General features: G+C 38.8%; 2 protein-coding genes across 2 annotated transcripts; one reads left to right on the top strand and one right to left on the bottom strand.

Annotated features, from left to right (window-relative positions):
* Nucleotides 1–23: 23 nt before the first annotated feature.
* Nucleotides 24–7,118, bottom strand: foxo4 (forkhead box O4). The gene is made up of 3 exons (XM_017474488.3): nucleotides 5,471–7,118; nucleotides 3,699–5,183; nucleotides 24–3,465 (listed from the first exon to the last, which is right to left on the bottom strand). Exons 1-2 carry the CDS (start codon nucleotides 5,900–5,902, stop codon nucleotides 3,720–3,722), a joined length of 1,896 nt encoding a protein of 631 aa, XP_017329977.1. The 5' UTR covers nucleotides 5,903–7,118; the 3' UTR covers nucleotides 24–3,465; nucleotides 3,699–3,719.
* A 424-nt stretch (nucleotides 7,119–7,542) lies between these two features.
* si:ch211-126c2.4 (serine-rich adhesin for platelets) lies at nucleotides 7,543–23,114 on the top strand. Its single transcript, XM_017474487.3, has 11 exons — nucleotides 7,543–7,682; nucleotides 11,013–11,083; nucleotides 11,201–12,726; nucleotides 13,589–15,460; nucleotides 17,458–17,515; nucleotides 18,513–18,665; nucleotides 18,773–18,862; nucleotides 20,152–20,265; nucleotides 22,242–22,334; nucleotides 22,492–22,563; nucleotides 22,709–23,114. Exons 4-11 carry the CDS (start codon nucleotides 13,604–13,606, stop codon nucleotides 22,717–22,719), a joined length of 2,448 nt encoding a protein of 815 aa, XP_017329976.1. The 5' UTR covers nucleotides 7,543–7,682; nucleotides 11,013–11,083; nucleotides 11,201–12,726; nucleotides 13,589–13,603; the 3' UTR covers nucleotides 22,720–23,114.
* Nucleotides 23,115–25,006: the final 1,892 nt, after the last annotated feature.

The following is a 25,006-nucleotide window of genomic DNA, read 5'->3' as shown; positions in this document are numbered from 1 at the left end:
CATCAGAAACACAAGAGGGCAGCTGAGTTAAACTGATTACATTTATTTCAGATATTTTTGACTGGTTTCACAGTCACCTCTGGCTAACTTAACAATAAAGTAAGAAGAGCAGGGGAAAGACAAAATACATTAATCAATATAAAGCAATGAATGAAATACACATATAGTGAACTGGCTAAGCACTTACCCAAACTTTTATACCCCCTTCCCCATAACAACAACAAAATCTATCCACAAACTGAAAAATAGTGTTTTATCAACTGGGATATTTAGCAGACCAGGAAAAAAATAAGTAATATTAAACATCATGATGCACAGGACAGGTGTGTGATCTGAGGTCAAGCTATTTAAAAGCTCTGTCTATTGGGAATTTTTCTTCTTCAGTCAACTACTCAACAGAATGCTGTTAATCCTCTCGATTTTTAACATCAATCGAACCTTCAGGCTCAGTTTTGACAGGAGGCTCAATTTAATTTTTTCACGCCATTTTTCTTGCACATTTTTATTTGATCATAATTTAAGCAAATAATCACAATGGGATCTTAGCGGTGTAGAAAAGCATGTCCAAATTTCATTTCAGCACTCCAGCCTACTTCTCTAAACCCTGCCTGCTGGTTTGTCGCTCAAGTTGTGCAGATGTTCATTCTCAAATCCATTACAAGATTTTATCATATAATCCAAACACCAACAAACATGTAGGACTGCAGAGGAACAAAGGACAGCCCAAAAAGACGAGAGCAACAATGTAAACGGTTCAATGAAATACAGATCAAGATTAACAAAGTAACACTGTTTCTTTTTCTTTTTTTTTCTTTTAAAGGACTGATTTCAAGAAATGTACGTGTGTGTCAAGAGACTCGTTCAGTGGCGAATCTCTCATTTCAGCTTCTACAAAGTTACTTAGGATCTACAAAAGTAACAAATGTTTGTGGATTAATAAAGGTGAATGTATCTTTCTATGTTCTATATTTATAGAAAAAAAATGTGCTTAAGATGTGCTGCATAAAATAAAGGCCCTTAAATCTAAATATGGCCGACTTTTTCATATCTAGCACCGACTGACGGGAGGAAACAACCATCCTCTGCATGAACAGAGCGCTTTTAACAGTTAGTTCATATTTTAATATACTCATATTATTACCGTTAAATGATTAATAATATCCAGCTCTAAAACCAAAGTTCAATCTACATAGACAAAGGAAGAAGAAAAAAATCAAAGGAAAACCTACATTTCTAAATCAACAGCTCAAAGAAGGAGAAAAAAAAGAGAGTATGGAGATACAGGGTTTGTTCTAGAGGAACATGCTAGTGTTTGTTGGCAGTTTTATAACTTTCATAACGAAATTCGGTGAATGCATACGTTACACAGCCTCTTGTTTTGAAGTGAGCATAAGCTATACTTCTGTAATGTTAAAACATTTCCATTGATGGCTGAGTGGCTTTTATAAAATCAGCAATGATTATCTTACTGCTTCCATCAGGAAGTTTTTAATCAATATTACTAATTTACTTTATATTCCTACTGTTTTATTAAAAACCCTGAGAGTTAGACATTGCATCATCATCATCATAATCATCTATGTTCTGTTTTAACATTTTATTGATGAAATATAAATTGCCTGCCAAAGTGATAGAGCTCATTACTTCATCCTCTTTTTGTTTTTTTGTTGTAAATTACTCCAAATATAGTAGCGGTCACCATGCCAATTTCTAATTTGCAAGGCGTTATACTGTTAACTGCACCCTTGCAATCCATTTACTTGACATAAAAAGTTAACGTATAAAAGCTGCAATACTTTCCTCTCAAGCCATCCCAGTCTGAAATGTTCTTCTTAGTGTTCCTTTGGTTATGTATAAAATCTACATGCATCTCATCTTTTACAAAAATAAAAGATTACATAGAAAATGACCGTTAAAAATAGTTTCTGCACTTTTAAGAGGGGTGCTTTCTGATTAGTATGAATATTTTTCACGATATAGCCCCAATGTAAATTAAACATTAAAATTAGTCAGTATACTTAATTGTTTTGTCTTTTTTTTTTTTTTAAACAAATTTATACAAAAAGATAAGATTGTTAGTATTACATAAGAAAAAGTCAATCACTGAGAAAAGTATGTCTCGCCCCTTTTTGTACTACTGTACAGAATTCTATATAATAAGGGCACATTTTACAGAGCATCTTTCGAATAACTAATCAATTTCATCCTCTGAATGAAATTATTCAATATTATTTTTTGATTGTTTCTCTCTCTACTGAATTTTAAGCACTTGTAAGTACTTAAAACATCTCTCTCACACACACACAAGCGTGCACACACACACACACACACACACACACACACACACACACACACACACAAACCCTTCAAATATTGTATGTTGCAAATGAGCACATTGATAACAACACAATGCCATTAAACTTGACAGAGTTGGCAAAGTGGTAAAAACCATAGAAACAGGACCATTCAAATTCTATGGTATAATCAAAATGCCCTGTGTATAGTCACATTTCTTCATACTGTTAACAATTTAAGAACAAAATCAGCAATATCAAATTCTCACTCAATGATCAGCTCCCACTCTTTAGGACACACACAAAAAAAACACACCTTCCTGAGTAGAGTCATAAATGCTAAACAAAGCATTAATCATCATGAGAATAATCATTAATCAACCACCTCAAAATATTTTGCCTCCAATGCAAAATATTAGCACACTTCGTACCATTGAGAGTGTACTACTTGAGCGCAGCGTAAGTGTCCAAATATTCATTATGGTCTGGACTCATTGGGACAGTCCCCATTCAAACTCTGATTAATGCTGATGATGTTCATATGGTGTCAGGTTTGTGCTCCACCCGATCAAAGGATCCAACCAAGCGATCAATAAAGCATTGCTTGAGTTTGAAATTGCATGATGACTTTTACTCCATTCGTGTTGTTTTAAGCTGTTGACCAATGGAGAATGATCCTCAAGTATCAGCAAAGTTTGATCCTCCTGGCCAAATCAGTTCTGTCTTCAAATCTAGGAAAAGTACCATCTCAGCTCTGAACTACTTTGGTGTTAGTAACAGGCATTACTATAATAAACATGATTAGTAGTTTGTTAGCTGTGCTTCACCATTCATTTCTTCTCTCCTTTTCCCTAGTCAATCTCAATGACATCAATGAAAACAGCAACGTCCGGTATCCCCCCCCCCCCCAAGACATCATCTGGGTCTGGTGTCTAAAAGCCAACTTCCCTGTGTGTATTGGCACTTGTGTAAGGTTTGTTTTTGTGAGTCAAAAAAGTTGCCAAAAATGTTTGAAAAATTTGGCCAAAGTTTGTATATTCAGCCAAAGCAGTTTATGCATTTGAGGTACAATGGTAAAATATGGAGGCAAAAAAAAAAAAATTGAAGGGGTGACATTTTAATGAATGCACCATGTGAGATTCCATTATTTGGTGAGGGATGAAGGGCCGACCTGCAAAAAATAAGCAAATAAATAAATAACCCGAAGAATTATTAAATTCTTCAAATTCTAACTGACATTTAAGAAGAAAGGCACAAAAAAAGCTCAAAGGGAAGCCATATTATACCATGGACCAATAATGATGTGCAAGAATAGAGATGTTAATAATTTAATAGTATATCACTTGTGATTAATGCTCTTTTTAGTATTTTAGTCAAAAATGCTAAAATTTGTGTGTGCCTTACCTGCTCCTATCCTAAGCAGAATTAGCTGGGCACCCAGTTGTGAGATGTGCTCTGTGTGGTGGCTGGCCCAGTGTAATTTTGCCCACCTGGTACAATGGGGTCAAAGTTGAAGTCGCTCATATCTCCGTCCATAAGGTCACTGTTGATGATGTAATCAACATCACAGTCCAGGTTCTCTGTAAACATTTCAATATCCAAGTCTGTGGGCAGACGATCCTGAGAGGGCAGAGTGTAAGCTGGTGTCCCATATTGGCTTATCCCCTGAAGACCATTCCCAGCTGCAGAAGGGACAGCTCCATGTTGAAGGAGCCCTCCACCTGGCATTTGATGCTGGGTCTTCATTGCTGCTAGCTGTGGGAGTTCCTGGCTCATGCCAGACAGCATCATGCCAAAGCTCATTTGAGAGTGTTGCTGGTGTTGCTGTGGCTGTAGCTGGGATTGAGGCTGAAGGGTCATTTGCGGCACTGGGCTAGGTTCCATATTCTTGCCCAAGATCATTTGACCAGGCTTGGTTTGGTTGCCAGACATGGAGTCACCGAGGCCCAAAAGATTAGCACCTCCCTGGCTGGGCATCAGAGGGTCCACTTGAGTCATCAAGATATCGGCTGGTGGGGGTGAGTCAGAGGTGAGGAGTGCCTCAAGACTGGACGGTACATGGGTGCTGAAACCACTTCGAGATCCTGGACCTGGCAGAGGGTTAAAGAGGGAGTTTCCAAAGTTTGATAGGCTTGTGTTGGACTCCCCAGCCTGCTGAACAGAGCTCTGTGATCCTGGCTGGGATGGTCCTTGAGATCCCTTCACTGACTGCAGCTGACGATATGAAGCAAAATTAGACCCACGGGGCAGCAGGGTAGAAGCAGAAGGCAATGGAGTAGGTGGAGCTTGCGGTGCTGTGCTCGGGCTTGCTCCGCCTTGCTGTGCTGTCATTAAGGTAAGTCCATCAATTAGGTCCAGTTCCTCCATTAGGGTCTCAGTAAGTGTCGGTGGAAGACTGCTAGTGGGATACCCACTCAGAAGTCCATCTTTGGGCAAGTCATCTTCATCTTCTTTCAGTGGGGGAATTGGAGAGTGCCTGCCACTCAAAGTGCTGGCATTTGAACTGGTGCGTGGTCTGAAGCTTGTCCACATGTCTTGGTCATCCAAGCTACCACGTGATGATGGGCTGCTACTGTTCACACCCCACTTTCCAAACTGCCCTGGAGGGCCAGGACTGTCTGCACTCCCGGCACCAGACACACCCTCACCCTGTATGGCACTGCCAGGACCACCAACACCACCTGCTACTGCTTGCTTCTTGGTATTCTTTGCCCGCACACGACTTTTTAGCAATTTAGTGCTATTGTCCATGGAGGCAGCACGGCGGCGAGGAGCTTTCCCTGTCTTACCCCCTTCAGGATTAAGCATCCACCAGGAACTCTTTCCAGTAGATTCATTGTGTACTCTCAAAAATTTGTTGTGGAGGGATAAATTGTGACGAATTGAGTTCTAGGTGGAAGCAAAACACACAAACACACACACACACGCACGCACGCACATGCAAAATACAGTGAGGTGTCTACTCCTGAAACAATATAGTTAACAATGTCTAAAGTCTACAGATCAGACCGTTAGTAACCTCATAGTAAAGCATTCAATAATGCATGGTGAAAGATTAACAATAGAACATGGTGTAATTGTAGTCCAGAAAAAAAAAATTATGCATATGGCTTGTGTAATTTGTTCAGCAGTCTGAAATAAGTTATATGAATGTATAAGTGTGATTTTAACTCTACCTTCCATCCAGCAGAACTGTTGCTGTCACCTTTATCCTTAAAATATGGCACTGTTTTGACCATCCAGTCATAGATCTGTGCCAGAGTGAGTCGCTTCTCTGGTGAGTTCTCAATCGCTTGGCTTATCAGATCAGCGTAGGACTGATTCCCCCAGGCGTTGCGCCGGGATGAACCCTTTCGAGGTACAGCTCCACCCACTCCCGATATCGCTCCTCCCTCCGAGGCGGTGGATTTTTCGGGCTCGGATACGATTGGCTGAGACTCCTGTTTATCTTCCTCTGCAGGCGGGGTTCCCGCGGTGGACTCAGCGCCGTCTGGCCCCTCCACTTTGACAGCTGAGATGTCGGGCCGAGGCAGCGGCCATGTGCAAGACCTCGGTCTACTCTGCGGCTCGAAATCTGGGTCAATCGGGGGTGCCTTGTCCGTCTCCATTGTGCAGAGCAATTACTCCAATTTCAGGAAAGAGTCTGACAGTTTACAATTTGAAAATAACAACCTGTTTTTTCCCCTTCTAAACCACTTCAACTGTATTGGGTTTACGTTTGTTTTTAATACTAGTTTTGAATTTGAATGCTGTTTGAGCATTAAAACATATGCGATGCGGGTGGTTCACTTGTAGTTTGGCTGATTTGTAAGGATATTTATTACAAATTTTTTGGTTGGTTGTTTTTGTTGTGGATTGAGCAGAGACGTAATAATCCGTGGGCACCAATACATATGTATATGTATATCTACAGCGCCGCTTAATCCTCAGATTGGAGATTAAAGGAGACAAATAATCTCCTTAATAGTCACTATCATAAACCTCGCGAGGGTGTCTTTGTTTACATAAAGAACAAAGGAATTCACATGACAAACAGTACTGAATACATTAAAAGGTTTTTGTTTAAAAAAAAAAAAAAGAGTAAGAAATACGTCTAAAAAAGGGGGGGGGGGTTAAAGGCTTAAGGGTTAATAACAACAAGAAATAGGTGTGAAACGCTTGTAATGAAGGGGGGGGAAAGGAAACAATGTAGTAAACAGTAAACTTGTTCTACAATATCAAACACACACCTGAACTGATTACTTTCCTCAACAACTGAGATCAGTTACATTCAAGTCATCACTATAGTGACAGACACTTTTGAACATCTCTGTGCTCATCACTTTACGGCATCAACAGCATGCTGTTTAAATTACAACACCGTACATGAACAGTTAGGAAGAGTATATTCATGAGTAATAGTTGTAGACGCAACATCATGCCTGTCAAAATCAGCCAATCATCTGTCATCTCACGGCAGTGAAATCCACTGGAGTCCAATTTCGAGCTCGATTATCAGTGTATATGATGATATCATTAAGAGTTTGTGTGTGTATATGTATATATATATACTGGTTCTTCCACCCAGATCCTCGCCACCAATTGTGTATGCACCTAGCGTCGCCCTGTAAACGTGTTTTGGAGGCGGTTTGAATAGTCAAACCTTTCCGGGAGAATAATAGTTAACTGAACTAGTTAGTCACGATTATTTATAGCTGGTAGAGGGATTAAACTAAAACAGTCCGTGTTATTGTCGTTCAAGTGTGTCCGCTCCGACACGCTGTGTGTAGGCGCGTGTCACCATCTGCCATGTTTCTACACACACACACACACACACACACACACACAATCACTCTCACACACGCGCGCGCGCGCGCACACACACACACACACTCACGATGCTTGCGCGGCAACTACGCAGAATGCGTCCGTACGCGGTTCGTTAATTCCGAGTGAAATGTACGTACTTCTTGTAATTCGAAAGTGCAAGAATTCAACCCCGCATCTTGACTTCCGTCGTCAGCAACTCGTCCGTCCGGACAAAACTCGACACCAGAGTTTTAACGTGAGAAGAATCTAGGTAGCCACCTAGTTGGCTAACTCCTCCGGTTAGTTAAACGAATCCCTCTGTAAAAGTGGAAGAAATCTGCTTTTCCGCTGTAGTTATGCTTCAATCCTTTCCGTCGTGCGGTCGATTCGGATATTCAAAGAGTCATTCAACGTATGGAGCTTGTTTTGTTTTGTTTTGACTCGAGGCGAAGACTCCCTTCTGACGTCTGTTTACCACTACCAGCCCACGTCTCCTGCGCATGCGCTGAAGAGGTGTCTGGGAAATGGAGTTAGTCGTATGATGTTACACCGAATGTGTGCTGTAAACAGGGATGGCGGAAATCCAGAGAAAGCTCTCGGGTGCTCTAAATATTTCTTATGTAATAGTTTCCAGAAGCGGTGTGATGCTAAAACGGTGTCGTCTTATTAATGTTCTTAACACTGGAGAGAGGGTTTGTAATAGATGAGCTAACTGTGTGGCCGGGGATGGATGGGTTGATTGATTGATTTATTTACACCATTCAATAAACAAATACATTAATAAATACTTACAATGTATTGCAACAAAATAGAGTATAAAAGGGTACAATAAAACAATAGGGGGGGGGGGCATTTTTAAATAATTGTACAATTAATAACACCTTTACTAATGCAGTTTATAAGGCATATGTGTAGACTATTTAATACAGCCAGGACGTTATGCTTAATTATAAATTTACATAAAATCTATACTCCATATAGAAGAACGTGCTTTAAGGGTGTCAAATTGTCGAATATCACTTGTATAAAACCATATCATGTACATAGGAATATTACTTGAAAATGGCATGTTTTAATTGTAAAAAGCGTGTCATGATACGATTCTGACGTAGACAAGCGCACTGAGTTGAAGTGGTGCCGGTGGCTGTAGGTGACCGGCTTTCCGCCATTAGTTATTGAGTAAGTGAACTACTTGTGTTTGTTAAGCCTTTTTTTAAAACTACATTGACCAGAAGGAGGCGCGCGCCGCTCTGCTGCTGCCAGTGGTGGAGGGTGGTAGAGATGACACGTTGCATGATGCAACAGGAAAAACAAAGTTGTCAACTTAGAGGCTTTATTGCTGAAGTTGGCAATTTATAGACCCCTTTAGCGGATTTTATTTTTTAAATGACAAAAAAAAGAGCCTAGCGACAAATGTAACGACTTTTTGAGCACACTAGTGACAGTCTTAAACACGATACGGTTTGAGAGCAGATTCGCTCGACTCACCGTCAGTGTATAAGGTTTGACTGTGTTGCGCTTGCGACCAATCACTGATCACAATTGGTCCCAATGACCAATCACTGATCACTACTGTTTGTCCCGTCCTCGCACCGCTTCTTCTACGTTTTAAACTCGGAGATGCTCAACTTTCACGACTTCTCACTGATCATTCTGCGTTCTTGTTAGAAGATGTGAACGAGTAAAAGTTTAGTTTGTGGAACCATAACCAAAAATATCTTCTTTCTATAATGATTAAATTATACTCTATTATGTTCTATTCTGATCATTTTCTTTTCTGATAATTATAGTATATTATACTAGTTATATGTTAGTAACATCTATTCTTAAATCAAATATTAAATTATTTTGGTGGCCATGGTAGCTTAGTGGTTAGCACGTCTGCCTCACACTTCCGGGGTTGGGGTGTTGATTCCCAGAGATTACATGCTCTCCCTGTGCCTTGGGGGTTTCCTTCAGGTAGTCTGGTTTCCTCTTCAGTCCAAAGACATGTATTGTAGGCTGATTGGCATCACTAAATTCTCATAGTGTGTGAAAGTGCCCTGCGATGGGTTGGCACCCTGTCCAGTGTACCCCGCCTTGTGCCCCAAGTCCCCTGGGATAGGCTCCAGGCTCCCCGTGACCCTGTGTAGGCTAAGCAGTACAGAAAATGGATGGGTGGATTAAATTATTATACTTATTTTATTGTATGATATAAAATCATCCTTCTTCTAGTGACTTTTTGAGCATGCTTTAGCTACTTTCCTCAGAAAAGAGTTGACAACACTGTATAAAACTCGATTCTTCAGCTTGCTGAATCTTAAATGGGGGGAGTAGCTTACCCCATTTCGTAACATTATATTCAGTATTTTGAGCTAACTCAATGTTTGTAGCACTCCTGAGCATTAGCAGTGGCACAACTGGCACAGCATGGCAGTGGCAAATCTGCTGTTACTGTGGCTTGTGATCTTGCACTTGTTTCTTGGCAGCTGGTGGTAGTTTAGTCTTCTGGCTGTTGAATAGCTGCCAGCACCTTTAACAGCTCTATGCGTCTTTATACACTTAGAAAACAAAGTTCTATGCAGCACTCTATTTGGTTTGTTGTGAGATGCCAGTTTATCACAGGGCACCATGCACACACATTCACAGCTAGGGTCAATTTATCTTAGCCACTTCCCTACTGGCATGTTTTTGGGAGGTGAAAGGAAACCAGAGAACCCAGAGGGGACCTGCAGAAACAGTAACCCAATCTCAGGATCAAACCAGGTCCCTTGTGAGGTGGAAACACCAATTTACAAAAGTGCTGTACCAACGTGCCATACTTTCATTTGTATTATTTTCTACTATTTTACAACAACAACAAACAATAATAATAATAATAATAATAATAATAATAATAATAATAATAATAATAATAAAGAAGTTAACATTATTAAATAAGCTGGAATGAACAAAATGTGTTAAACAAATCACAAGTTCTTAGTTCAAATGAAAACTTAGAGAGAAAATAATTTTTAACAAAATCTACCTTGTTTACTTAAAAAAAATTGTTTCAGAAATTAAATTTGTAGGGGCATGGATTTTACTATTTACAATTGTCTTAGCAACAAATGTCTATAAGCCTTTATCAATAAATCTTTATCCAAATGTTTTAAAGATATCTTACACATAATGTAGTGACTTTTGAATGGTATTGTATATATAACCGCCAAAGTAATTTTTAAAAAATGTAAACGTATGCACTATGGATGGAAATATTTTAGGTTATAGTTTAAAGTATTTTTCTCTTGTTTTCTTTGATCTGTTTGAGAGAATTACAGTGAAGGAAATATTTTCCAATACATCTTTTTACTATGTAAAAAACAATACACATTTGATTCTAAGCCATATTTTCCTGCATTTAATTAACAAATGCTATTAAAATTAAAAGAGCTCCAAAACAGTGAAGACTGAAGTTTCCCGTATGACACTGTCATGGAAGTCTTCTCCTTATTTCAGCTGTGCTGCTCTGCCCAAATATTCTGTAGCATCACTGTTTCTAACAGAAAGTGTATGGCCTATTTCAACTGGATTCAATTCAGTGTTATTTGTATAAGCTTTTAACAACATACATTTTCACAAGGTTTTACAGAAAATCGTTTCAGATTTAGATCCCTAATAAACAGGCCAGATACAGCAATGACGAGGAAAAACTCCTTGAGATGACATTAAGAAGAAACGTTGAGGGGGAAAATGACTCAAAATTATTTCGTCCTCTTCTGGGTGACACCAAATAGTGAAATTATAAGTCATTGGACTTCTACATCTGTATACTATAAAGGTAAACAGTACTAAGTGTGTTGAAAGGATGTTCATTATGAGCAGAGTGTCAGCAGAATCCAGGTGAGTTTATCCACTGAGGAAAGGGTGAAAATTGGGCATAAACTGTTTTGGTAACTTATCTTTGTGCAGATCATCCATAGCAGCAGAAAGTGAAGAAGTTTCATGATGTCTCAAAGTCTGGATCTGAAATCATATTGCATGTAAGTTGTTGACATAATATATTATAGCCTTATAAGTGTTTACACTGATCAGCCATGACATTAAAACCACTGACAGGTGAAGTGAATAACATTTTTTTTTTTAAAATCTCATTACAGTGGTACCTGTCAATGGGTGGGATATATTAAGCAGCAAGTGAACAGTCAGCTCTCAAAGTTGATGTGTTGGAAGCAGAAAAAATGGGCAGGCGTAAGGATCTGAGCGACGTGAGGCATGGGAGCATCAGAACTGGACCATGGAGCAATGGAAGCAGGTGGCCTAGTCTGATGACTAGTCTGGTCACGTTTTCTTTTACATCATGTGGACGGCCGAGTGTGTGTATCGCTTACCTGGGGAAGAGATGGTACCAGGATGCACTATGCAAGCTGGTGGAGGAAGTGTGATGCTGTGGGCAATGTTCTGCTGGGAAACCTTGGGCCCTGGCATTCATGTGGATGTTACTTTGACACATATCACCTACCTAACATTTTTTACCAAGTACACCCTTTCATGGCAATGGTATTCACTAATGGCAGTGACCTCTTTCAGAAGGATAATGTGCCCTGCCACACTGAAAAAATTGTTCAGGAACGGTTTGAGGAACTTGACAAAGTGTTCAAGTTTTGACTTGGCCTCCAAACAAATTCCCCAGATCTCAATCTGATCGAGCATCTGTGTGATGTGCTGGACAAACAAGTCCGATCCACGGAGGCCCCATCTCGCAACTTACAGGACTTAAAGGATCTGCTGCTAATGTCTTAGTGCCAGATACCACAGCACACCTTCAGAGGTCTTGTGGAGTCCATGCCTCTACGGATCCGTGTTGTTTTGGTGGCAAAAGTGGTACCTACACACTATTAGGCAGTGGTTTTAATGTTATGGCTGATCAATGTATATGATTTAAGGCTTATGGATTTACTTGGACCTGACAGGTGCTATCTTATTAAGAGGAAAATAATCACCATGTCATGTTTTATTTATTTATTTATTTTTGCATTTCTACACACTTAGTGCTCTGTGATTCTTGGTTCATCTAATAATTAAGGTTTCTACTTTGAACCCTTTCTGATAGGAAAACATTTTTGCATAGAACCATTGGTTCCCCCAGAGGGACAACCTAATTTTAAGAATGTATAAATAATAAATGTTAAGAATAATACATTATTGCAAACTCTTCTTATATGTTTAGTATTTTCCCGTTCGAAACAGGAGTTAGAGAGAACTGGTGTTAGTTAGAGATATGTTTACACGGAGGGACAGGACGTGACACAAAATTTATGCGCAATTGATGTGTTTTGCTATTGCACTATAATTCACGTGTCTATAAGAAATTTCAGATAGATATCTGGCTAATGTTAGTACAATCATGCAAATTATGTTCACCCGTTATTTTAGTGATCTAGTCATATGTAAATGATATGATAAGACATTTTATGTCAGGATTTTCTCTTGATGCTGCTTCCGTTATAAGCGTGATGTTTTCCGGGGCGTGTGCTCTGTGGTGACGTCAGTCTCTTCTGATCCAATCCGAAACTGCGGTGCAACTTTAAAATCTGCTTCGAGTCAAACGTCTTCCGCATAGCAATGTAGTTACTTAAGTAGATTAGTAAGTTAACGTTAAAACACTGCTCTCTCAAATAACTAGGTAAGTCTTTCTGGCTGTCATATCTTATTAGTTACGTGGTACTGAGCGTCAATTATCTTTGCTCAAAGGATTAAATTATTACAGTACTTTTTAGCAAACATGATCCGTTAGTAGAACAAGCATGCAAACTAGAAAGCAATCTATCTATCTTTTGGTTGTCAGCTAGTTGTCTTTTGAGATCTCTCTCTCTCTCTCTCTCTCTCTCTCTCTCTCTCTCTCTCTCTCTCTCTCTCTCTCTGTGTGTGTATGTGTGTGTGTGTGTGTGTGTGGCTGCCTGCGTGTGAAAGCGTGTGGCTGCCTGCGTGTGAAAGCGTGTGCGTGTAAAGGTGACTCTCATTCTATGATTCAGTCGGTAGTCTCTACATTTGTCTGATCTCACGGAGCGATCGTAATCTGATGACGTTAAACTTTAGCGCTGCAGTCATGTCGTCAGCAGTGTGGAATTATTACGAGGTCTCAAACTATAAAAAATTCGCCGTTTGCCGTGTATTTGTAAAGGCTTATTAAAACGTTCATTGTGAAATGAATATTTGTTGTTTTCATTGAGAATCAAATAAACATACAACAGTCTACAACATTACTATAAATAATATAACCAAGGCAACATCTGTGGTATTACTTTATCTGGAAATAAAAGGTTAACAGTGGTAAACAGAAAGCGTGCATGTCACTTATATAAAACTTGAACGATTGAGATCGGCCGCTCATCATGAAAAGACATCGGTATCGGCTGCAAAAATCCTGATCAGAGCACCCCTGTTCATCCTATGGTTGATTTGTTAAAATGCTTAACATATAAAGAATAATGTGAATTTATTTCATAATCACTAAAACATTTGATATGTGGTATTTCTCTCTTTAGTAACTTTAGGTGATTATGGAGGGCCTTCACCAGGAGCAGGCCTGCAGCACAGGCAGTGGGCTCAGGATGTCCGTTCTCCAGAGGAACTCCTCTTCCCTATTACCAGACCTGTGCCGCAATTCCTCAGTTTATATCGCTGATGAGACATTTCCCTACGTGTCAGGAATCTTTGATGAGACTATTGATCCTTTCATGTCAAATGGACCTGATTTGCCTAATCAGGTACAGTTAAAAACATTGACTAAAACTCAGGATGAAGTCATTTCAGGTGCTGGAAGTCAAACAAAGGCTACATACAACAGCATACCAGTAGAGAATGGTAATTTAATGGATTTCAGCATGTCCATTACATCTGCACAGGATGACCCTGAAGACATTTCTAATGTAACTGAATCCAATCCAAAGGGAGCTATGCCTGATGTCAGCTGTAATTCCCTGGAGTCCACCAGTTGTACAGAAAAATGTGACTTTGGGATTGAGTCAACGAACAGTGCTTTTGATATGGCTAAAGACCTTAAAGAGAAGTTTTCTGGATTGAATTTGACTAAACTTGCTCCCAATGAAACGACGGGGTCAAGCAATGCTACTTTTGAAAAGTCAGAAGAACTTCGAGAAAAGTCTGCTGGACTTAGTTGTACTATTTCTAATGATGATGATGATGCAAGTGTGGAAGACAAGCATTTAAATGAAAAACTGTTAAACTCAACTGGTGATGTTTGTGGCCCCTTAAACTCTAGCACAGGACAGCCAGATCAGAAGCTCAATGGAACTGTAGATATTATTCAGTCAATTGGACCTAAACAAGAGCAGAGCAGTGAAGGGTGTTCATGTAGTAAGGACTATGTGAAACAAACCACTTTTACAAAGGCTACAGAGGAGACCAATGCAACTGTTGACTTGACTGCTGGTGTTCCCACAGAAGTTGCTCAGCCACGTTCTGTAAATGTGCAACCGGTTGACGGATCATTCACTAAACCCGATACAACCACTGACCTCACACCTCCAGAGCTTGTTCCCAACTTGACAAGTACCACTATGAATATGAATAAAAGCTCTGATGAAGAATTACCAATGCGGTCCAATACTAACTGTGGTGAGATGGTAAAAGACCCACTTGTACCTGGTCCGTCAGCTCCAGTCAACCCCGCTGCACCAGTGAGAGTTGATGTGACCATTTCCACTAACAGGACTCTAGATCTTCCTGAGATTGAAGGTAAAGAAGAGCAACAGTACCAATTTAGAAGAAGAAATGAAACTTCTGATGGTGAAGGTTACCTGAACTTGGACATCAGCCAAAGTAGTGTGTTTTCATTGGATGAGATGCTTGACTTGAAACCCTGTCCCCTCGTTGCATCCACACCGATTGTTCTGGGAAATGGTTTTGACAGACTGAGATCTGCATACCCCACAAATATTCAAAAACGACTCTCTGTGATCAACAGTAACACACAACTGAATGATGACACTGCTGGTGTTTGTGAGCATGAAGGATCGGATGCATCAAAGACTAATCAGTTGCCTGTCAAGTCTGAGACCTGTAGTCGGATCCAGAACGTTCCAGCAAACGGCACCTCAGATTCCACTACCTCTGAAGCAGCGAGTGTGAACAAACCTCCTTTGAATCTTTCAGTCAGAAGAAAAATTCCTCAGCCCTCTTTTAAATCCAATATTCCCAAGACCCAGCTTCCGCTAAGGCCTCTCACCTTACAGGTAACGTCAGCAGTGGTTAAATCAAAGAATACAGCATCTCAAACTTCAAATCAGACAGAGTCATCCTCATCTGCTCTGCCCGGCATGAGGAGGACAGTTCAGCTTAATAAAGGGAAAACACTCGCTTCTGCGAAGAGCACTTCCACAGCGTCCACTGTAAAGGTAGGAAACATGGTTTATCTTTACGGTGCCTAAATAGCATTGGTTTCATTATATTGGTTGGTCATTGTGTACAATCATGAGGAGGTTTCAGACTGTTACTATGTCTACTTCAGTGCTGGCGTCAGGAAAGAGTATGGTAAGAGCACATAGTATGCTCATGAGCACCCTTTTGAATACTACTACTATATAATAATAATAATAATAATAATAATAATAATAATAATAATAATAATAATAATAATAATAATAATAATAATAATGGGGGGTATGGTGTCTAACCTCCAGGGTCGGGGGTGCGATTCCCACCTGCCTTGTGTGTACGGAAGCTTGCATGTTCTCCCTGTGCTTTGGGGGATTACTCTGGTTTCCTCCCCCAGTCCTGAGACATGCGCTGTAGGCTGATTTGCATCTTTAAATTGTCTGTAGTGTGTGATTGTGCCCTGTGATGTGTTGGCACCCCATCCAGGGTGGCCCCCACCTTGTGTCCAGAGTCCCCTTAGATAGACTCCTCGCGACCCTGTGTAGGATAAGTGGTACAGAAGGTGGATGAATAATAAATAATAATAATAATATTATATGTTTTATTTGTAATGAGCTCTTCTAGAACCAAAGAGCTGCAGGACTAAAAAAGAAGCAAAATATCAAAGCATTAAAGAAGGAATCAAGATTAGTTACAACACAAACAAAATATGTCAAAGCGGCAGCACAGGATGTAAGATGACGATAGTAACAGCAACCAGAAAGGACTACTGGTGTTGAAAGCATTTCTAAAAATGAAGCCCTGAAATGCCAATTTAAACACTTTACACCTAAAAGGCCTTGCCAACTTGCAGACTACAGACTGAATTACTGACTGAAGCCCATGTGTGGCTAAGCACAATGAATTAATGAAAAAGTGGCAGTATTGCACCACCAGAGCCTGAATGTAGATGGATTATTCTCAGTCCAGCAGTGACCCTGACATCTTTGTTTGGTGCTGTTATAAGTGTATCCAGCTCGGCAGCATTGTTGTGGATTTTTAAACACCTCAGGATCCATATTAAGATTAGTTAAGCAATGTTTTGGAGGGCATGGATGTAATCTTCTTTTGCAGACCTGTTATTTTGAACAGGATCCCTGTATTTTGACATTTAAGCAACTGGAAGGAATTATGATTGAAAATACTTCATAAGTCAATGCAAAGTCGTCTTTTTTTCCCCCTAATAAATCGTCAGATGATGATGGAGAGTTGTGCAGAATCTTTGGAAATGGTAATTGGATTTAAAATGCTCTGTTTGCTTTGCTGTCGTGCACAGGTCAGTGCTCAGATGCGTTCAAGCAGTTTGTGTAGCAGATCAGTGAAAAGTGAAAAATTTTGGCGGTATGGAATCATTTCACTGTTTCTATGAGGGACATTAGACCAGTGAATTGTGGAAGGACTAGGCTATGTAGACAGTGCACCGTTATTTACTGTTGACTGTGCCATTCAATTCATAGGCAGTGTAATCTAGAAATATACATTCTTCATCTTCTTTAATTGGTCGGTACATCTCCGGAGCATTGCTGGGGACTTTTAAACACCCCACTGGCACTTCTGGGTTGAGGGAAAAAAGTGCAACATGTGTAGAAATCCCTGCATCACTGATGCGCCTGATGAACTCGTACCCACACCACACACAGTCCCATGCCACATCAGTGCCACTGCACTATGGAGAATGATTTGCCACCCAAATAAGATCTAGGTATCAGCGGCGGTTTTCTGGTGGTCCTGTTCCATTTATGCATTGTGTCATAGGAGACTGATGAATTGTACATTGAAAAAGATGGGCTATAGTCAGTAACCGTACTCCCTAGAAATGTACATCTGTATCTACCTGATAAAATGACCGGTGAGTATAGTTATGAGGTAGGTGTACCTAATAAACTGGCATTGTGGTCTACGTGAAGCCCATTATTGTGTTAAGGAATTATTTAATGTACACTGATTTAGTTAACTGGCTATTTTTTCCCCATCCCAGGCTTCATCTGTGGCTACCTCCAGCAGTACGTGTAATATGACCGCAGGAAAGAAAGCAGGTAAGGCAGCCAACCTCGCCCATCTCCACCAACCCCTAAAATTATTTTTGGCACCGGATAAATAGAACATCAGGTCAGTAACTACTTAGAGTGGTGTTTACTGTGCTTCCAAAACTATAGTAGAAATATAGTTGCACTCAGTATTTGATGTTTTTCTGGGTTTTTAGCTGTAATATTTTCATTGTAATAGCTTATTAGTTGTGATGTTAAACTCCGGTAGCACAGAAGGGGGCAGACTGGGGCTGTACTTCATCCTGCTGTGCCAAGTTAATATTGATGAGTTGATCTATAGGACAGGTGAAATTATGTGACTTATTTGATCCCCCCCTCCCCCAGTTGGTCGCATTGTCTATTTGTATATTATTTAGCCGCTAGATATGGAACACACTGTTCCATGTTTTGCTAGTCCTTTTTTTTGCTTCTTCTATTCTGAGACATTTCTGCTTACATCACTTTTATTAACTACTGATCTTGCACTTGTCTCACACAAGTGATTTTTTTAAATATTTGCACGTTATGTAGTCCTCTTGTACCGTGCTACTACATTGTGTCACACCATAGTTCTGAAGACACATTTAATTCCAAAGTTAATACGGTGGAATGACTGTAAAACCCTGACAATACACACACATTGAACCTCTTCATGTGACATGGTGTTAAAGCTGCACTTGCAATATTAGCGCCAAAATCATTTATCTGATGGAAATTCATTAAAATACTCCCAGAACCACTCCTTTGGAACGCCTGAGACTGGTAAGAATATTTATAGCGCAAAAAAAAACGTCTCCAAATTCAGCATCGCAAAGGTTTATATACAGGACTCTATAGAACCCTTTTGGGCATTTTTAGATGGTCAAAAATATAGTGTTCAGATTATACCACACCTCTGCATAATGAAGTGTTTTGAACCCAATATATTACAGCAAGTAGTTACAGTGGTTATAGTGTTGATAAATCCTATAGTGAAATTTGTACTGTTATTTTTTTGTTTTTGCAGATAAAAAGGCTGGAAATACTTGCATAACATTGCCTAAACCCTCTGGGTTTCCACCCCATGGTCGAGGGAGATTTGGCCTTAAGCCACCTGGGAGTGCTGTTTCCTCAGAAGAAACTGGTCATGCTCAGACTAACAAACCAACTAATTTATCAGGTGCTTTACTGTAGACAAATGTAGATATTTATTCTATTTGCTTGAACAGACCTATTGTACATACCATATCCTTTTGGGTTATTTACTATGTTTCACCTCGTTTAAAGGTATGAGGACAAGGAATTCACTGCTTCCAGGTTTTCCCCAAAAGCATGCAAGCAGCGATGCCTTGCCATTGGCAAAAAGGAAGAAAACTGGTATGCTATTTATTTACTTGTTAATCATTTAACTAATAAGCGCAATATATTTTGGCCTCCTTGGTCAAGCTGGATAAGAACTGATTTTGAATAAATCATTCATACTAACATTTACACAAGAAATGTAATGTTCGTGTTAATTCAGAAAAATGTGTCCTCTTCATGCTCCTGAGTGCGTTTTAAATATGTGCAGAAAAGACTAACTAATGTAGGCCTCGACTTCATCGACTTCGAATCATATCATTTGCATGGATTACTGCACATTTATGTACACCAATCAGCCATAACATTAAAACCACTGATGGGTGACATGAATAACATTGATTATCCTGTTACAGTGGCACCTGTCAAGGGGTGGGATATATTGGGCAGTAAGTAAACAGTCAGTTCTCAAAGGTGATCTGTTGGAAGCAGGAAAAATGGGCAAGCGTAAGGATCTGAGTGACACTGACAAGGGCCAAATTTTGAAGGCTAGACGTCTGGGTCAGAGCATCTCCAAAACTGCAGGTCTTGTAGGGGTGTTCTTGGTATGCAGTGGTTAGTACCTACCAAACGTGCTAAAAGGAAGGACAACCGGAGAACAGAACTTAAAATATCTGCTGCTAACATCTTGTTACCAGATACCACAGCACACCTACAGAGGCCTTGTGGAGTCCAGGGCTCAACGGGTCAGAGCTGTTTTGGTGAAACAAGGGGGATTTACACAATATTAGGCAGGTGGTTTTAATGTTATGGCTGATCAGTATTCGGGGATTATATATGGATTATACTCGAGTCAGGTTTATATTGCAGGTTTATATATTGAGTACCATTGAGGGGAAAATTTTGTGAATACCAATGGCTTTCTATTATTATTATTATTATTATTATTATTATTATTATTATTATTAACTAAAGAATTTAAAGAAAGCAAGCAGACACAAACCCATAATTGAAGACAATTTTTCTATTTTCACTGTTATGATAATTAAAGTAAACTGCAAGCAAATGCTTAGATGACACATTTAACCCTCACCTATTTCTTCTTCTTCTTCTTCTTCTTATGATGAAATATTTTATTGACATAAAAGTGAGCCAAAGTAACTTCCATTTCTGCCTTTACTCAAATGCAAATGAGCTGTGTCTGGAATGTGCTTTGCAGTTTACAGGTGATTAGCATTTCCAAAACTTGTCAATTTTTGTTTTATTTTAGTTTTCACACAACTTTATTAAAAGATTGATAAATGAGACCCATTGTGTGTGGCTGGACAATCAGATGAATGTTAGTTCAAGACCTTTTCTTCACTCAGATCTGCAGAACCAGCCCAGCTGTGCTGAAGCTCCAACAGGCTCAGTGGCAAGAGAAGGTGTTCTGAAGAATGTAACAGCTCTCACGGGCATCACTTCAAAGAGACCCAACACTGGTATGAGTGTGTGATGTGGTATAATGGACAGCTAGCTGTGTATTTGACTGCCTTATTTGCTTATTTGTCACCTGAATCACTACTAGCAACACGTTATCAACCACCATTATCAGTCAGGCTCCAGATCTGATCAAGAGTCACACCTAGCGGAACCTACAGCTGAACAAATTGATCAAAGATTTAGATAGCTATGCTAAATAGCTAACTTATATTATTGCTTTTACCATATAGTAAGATCCTCCTTTATGCCCCTTATGTCAAAGTCCAGTATCTCGGAGGCATATATTAATGGACTGTGATGGTTTCAACTTCTCTAGGACTTTACTTTTTCTTTCTTGAAATCAGTTGATTCGTATGGGGGGGCAATTAATTGAGGCCAGATTTAGTTTTAGATTTTTTTTAATTTTTTTTTTATCGAAGATAAAAATTTAATGGGAACCCCAACTATGAGAACTTGTATGGCTTATTAGATTAATGCTGATATCCGCTATATAAATAGATTTACGTCTCAATGCATTCTGGGTAGTGATGTCAAATGGTTGCAACAATCTTGATTCTCCAGCCACCCTACAGTGATATAAACATGTCTTCAGCCTTTTCAATTCGAACCCGAGTGTAACATAAGTGAGGAGGCTAACATAGAAGACATTACTTAAAATGTACATCAAAATGAAGACGATCAGAGAGGTGAGGAGGTGAGAGTGGGGCAAAATCGACGGTGTCTGCAGCAACTGCATGTCTATGCCCACCGAGAATGTTTGTTCAAGATAAGTATATGGATTAAACTATCGTTTTATGATGAAATCTATTCTAATATCAATAATTTGAGGTTCAGCCATGTCTCGGGCAAAGGTCCAAACAATCCAATTATGTATAAATATTTAATCCACCTTTCAAAAGAGACCCAAACCACGCATGTGCTCCAAATGGTTCAAGAACAACTTTAATTTACTTTGCGTATGCCTTGGCTTGGCGTTTTAGGCTCATTTTACAGGAGCTTTACGTTATGAGAATATACCAAAAAAAAAATGCACCAACAAGATGTTTACGGTTTGACTATATTTACAGATATCCCCTGTATCACAGCACACATGAACTAGAAAGTTACAGCCAAATGCAGCACAGTGTGACTTTTTTTCTTTTTCTTTTTTTTTTCCTTCTTCCCCTGCTGTGTGGGCTAGTACCTTTTTATTCTTCTGAGTGCTCAAGTGAAACCATTTTACGTCATCAAGCCATGTCGCGTAATGGCGGCTCCGTAGGTTAAAATATGTATTAAATATGAAGGATTTTTAAAGTAATAAACACATGAAATATGTTCTTAACAACATATTTTAGTAGGAGAGGGCAATTATGTGTTAAGGCCTACAAGTCTTCATAGTCTGGATTCCTGTTAAAGAAACCTTGTTTGGTAGCTGGCATGATGTTAAATTACAAACAAACTTTTACCATGTGGTGCTTAAAAACAGTAACTATATCAAGCAGAAGAAATAACCTAGCCAGCCCAACTCAGGACCATTTTTATTTTTTATTTGCCATCATCCATTTGTACAACTCTATTTATACTACGGTGTTGTTTGAAATCTTGATTCTGATTGGTCAGAAATTTGTAATGCAGCTGTATGTAGTTCTGGCTGTAAGGCATATTACTGGTTTATTATTTATATGATGTTCTAATGTGTTATTGTTTGCTTGTTCTATAGTAAACTGGTATTTGTATGGCATTTTTCTCCTTAATTCCAGGCTGCCGCCAATCATTAAAGTATCTGACATGCAATAATATACAGGATAACCGAAAGCAACATTTCCCCAAGTTTGGTGCCCACAAAGTCAATAATACGTTTCTGTGCTATTAGGACTTCAGTAGTTTTTCCATCAAGCTATAAAATGAATATCTTGAACATATCTTTATTACAGAATATCTAATATGTAGTGCATTCTTAAATAAAACTCCCCCCTCCCCCTCTTCCCTCACACAGACTGTGGAAATTGTACACTACTTCAAGAGAAATTACACAAATGTCATGAAGAACTGGGGGAATTGCTTGAAGAACTTGGTCGTCTACCAGCAGGTTTGTAATAATGTTAGACATCAGTCTTTTTAGCCTTGTTAAAACCCTCGCAATGTATCTTTTATTTATCTATTTATTTATTTATTTATTTATTTATTTGGTGTGCATATTTAGGCTTTTATGATGTTATGAATCTATGTGACACTATCTTTTTCAGATTGTAAAAAGTGTATCCTGTTTCAACAAAAATTGGACTCGTATTTAGAGAAGGTTAAGAGATTACAAACAGGTATTTTTCTCAGTCATTTCCAATTGGTTCAATTTACTTTTGGTATTGAATGCTATCTATGTTAATGACTCAGGTTTTGTGGTCACTTTATCTGACCTATTGGCACTACTTACAATGCTAAATTTAAAATGTAATCTTTTCACAGATCATCATTAAGGAACAGGACCTTGGCTGGCCTACACTCAATGTATTTTGTGGATTTAAAATGTAATTATAATTAATAAAAGAGTTTATTATTTCCCCTATATTGTCTCTTTGAACAGAATAGGTTAACATCAAATTGGTTTTAGGTTAGATTTCATCCTTGATGGAACACGTGGCAACATCTTTTTGTATTTTGTGAACTTAATTGAGTCAGAAAATGTGTTGATGGTTTTGCACTACACAGCAAGTTAGAACGTGTTAGTGTTTTTGTAAACGATTTTTCCTAAAACAGAACATTTCAGAAGGTTTTTAATAGTATTTCTGTTTATTGATACGTTTATATGCATGGATACAATTGCCCTGTATAAACTGTATGACATTTCAAGTAAAAATAGTCATTACAGCCATTTCAGTTTTACACTTTTGTATTTAACAAAGTTGATATTTAATAATAATGGTCCTTTTACCTCTTTAATGTTTTTGCTGCCTTGATATTTCATGAATGAAAGATACAGTAAGTAATGCTGTTTGGTTTTCTGTAATCCACACCCTGTCCAATCCTGTCTGTGTGGAACATTGTTTCAAAGTTTCATTTAGTTAACAGTATAGTGCACAATAGTATTTTCATAGCTCTTGGTGTAATGTTTTGCTGTTTCTCTGGCATTTACAATCGCCTCTGAAACTATTGGAACAGCATAGTTAACAGCAGGTACTCGATCCCGGACTTGAGTCCAATTATGAACGAATTTGGACTTGTCACGCGCTCTGGTAAATTTGTGCTTGAACTTGACAGACTCGTACATCTTGGACTGGGATTTTTCCAAGTACGGTCAAGTCCACGTCATGTGTAACATGAAAAGAGGATAACGGGAAATTAATGAATGTCTCTCTCCCTGACCAGGGGGCTTTCTGTGCTCGTGTTTCAAAGCCACCTCATCACGCGAGTACCGAATTGAGTTATCTTTAATGGCTTATTATGCTTGGACGGTCACACACACACACACACACCACACACACACACACACACACACACACACACACACGTCACAATGCAGGTCAGGCCGAGTATTCATGCAAACAGTCAGTTATGTCTTAAGTGAATGTAAACAGTTGTGTGTCAATACAGTGTATTGGATCTGTGCGTTAGGTCTTAAATTAACAGCAGTCTAATAAACCTGCTGCTGTCTGTGTCATTAATGTTAATCAAACAACAAAAAATAAAGCGAAAATCGCTCACTACTTTGTCTTCAGTAACTTTAATAAGAATCACTGTATATGTTATACAGTGGAGTCTATTTTATTTTACATTTCATTGCTTTATTCAATTTCAGTAGTATTTCTTACTTGAATACTGATAGTCCTACCTGAGAAAACGTATTGTTCTCGTGAAATAAGATTGTAGTCAAATCACTCACCCCTAAACCTTAGCATTTGGTGATTCCAGTCTTAAATTTCATGTAAAATGTGAAATGTACTTCTTAATGTAGTTAATATCATAAACCCTGCTGATAGGGATTTTTATTTATTTATTTTAGGAATTAAAATGAAAAAAGTTACCAAAACAGATCTGTGTTCAGAAATGAGTTTGTTGTCATTCATAGACCGATTAAAAGCAGCGATGAAGCTTGTTATGACATGCTGCTAAATGTAACTCTACTCTGTACTCTCTCAGCCTATATAACTGTGGGGGAGAGGCATCAAATAATTTAAATGTGTACTCAAACTGGAGGACAGAATATAGTGTGATACAATAACAAAACAGGTTCATTTGTATTTTCATACACTTGTAATATAATAAAGGTTCTACATATACCTCTATATCACCTTTTTTCTTTGAAACTATTTTTATTTATAGTAAACTAGTTGAGGTGCTGATGACATGAAATAAAAATATTATATGGCAGTGCAGGATGGAATAGTAGTATTTTTTGTTACATTTATGCTGCCATTGGTTTGTGACGGTTAAAATATTAATTCAACAGCTAATGTTGAGTTTGCAATTGCAATTTCAAATCTTTTTTTCAAGTGAATTACTTTCTGGACTGGACTTGGCCATTAAGGACTCAGACTTGAGTGCAGCTCGGCCCCTTTTGGACTTGGACTCGAACTTGACAAAGTTGGACTCGGACTCTATTGGTTAATGATTTGGTCTCGACAAAGGTGAACACAACACTAGAACATAACACATTTTTTTTATCAGACAACCCAATTTGTAAGAAATCAAAAATATATGACTGGCAGGTGTTTCTTGTTAGATTGATTGTTTAAACAATAAATGGCTCTGAATATCTACTCTTGG

This window comes from Ictalurus punctatus, chromosome 8 (genome assembly GCF_001660625.3).
Source record: "Ictalurus punctatus breed USDA103 chromosome 8, Coco_2.0, whole genome shotgun sequence".
Lineage (NCBI taxonomy): Eukaryota > Metazoa > Chordata > Actinopteri > Siluriformes > Ictaluridae > Ictalurus > Ictalurus punctatus.
This window is presented reverse-complemented; position numbering and strand designations above follow the sequence as displayed.

Bases quoted from the DNA above. Each gene is read 5' to 3' on its own strand.
- foxo4 (XM_017474488.3), bottom strand. From the start codon at position 5,902: ATGGAGACGGACAAGGCACCCCCGATTGACCCAGATTTCGAGCCGCAG. The intron at 5,184-5,470 runs GTAGAGTTAAAA...GCTTCCACCTAG, and splicing joins ACAGTTCTGCTGGATGGAAG to AACTCAATTCGTCACAATTT.
- si:ch211-126c2.4 (XM_017474487.3), top strand. From the start codon at position 13,604: ATGGAGGGCCTTCACCAGGAGCAGGCCTGCAGCACAGGCAGTGGGCTC. The intron at 18,666-18,772 runs GTGCTTTACTGT...CCTCGTTTAAAG, and splicing joins CAAACCAACTAATTTATCAG to GTATGAGGACAAGGAATTCA. The intron at 22,335-22,491 runs GTTTGTAATAAT...TATCTTTTTCAG, and splicing joins ACTTGGTCGTCTACCAGCAG to ATTGTAAAAAGTGTATCCTG.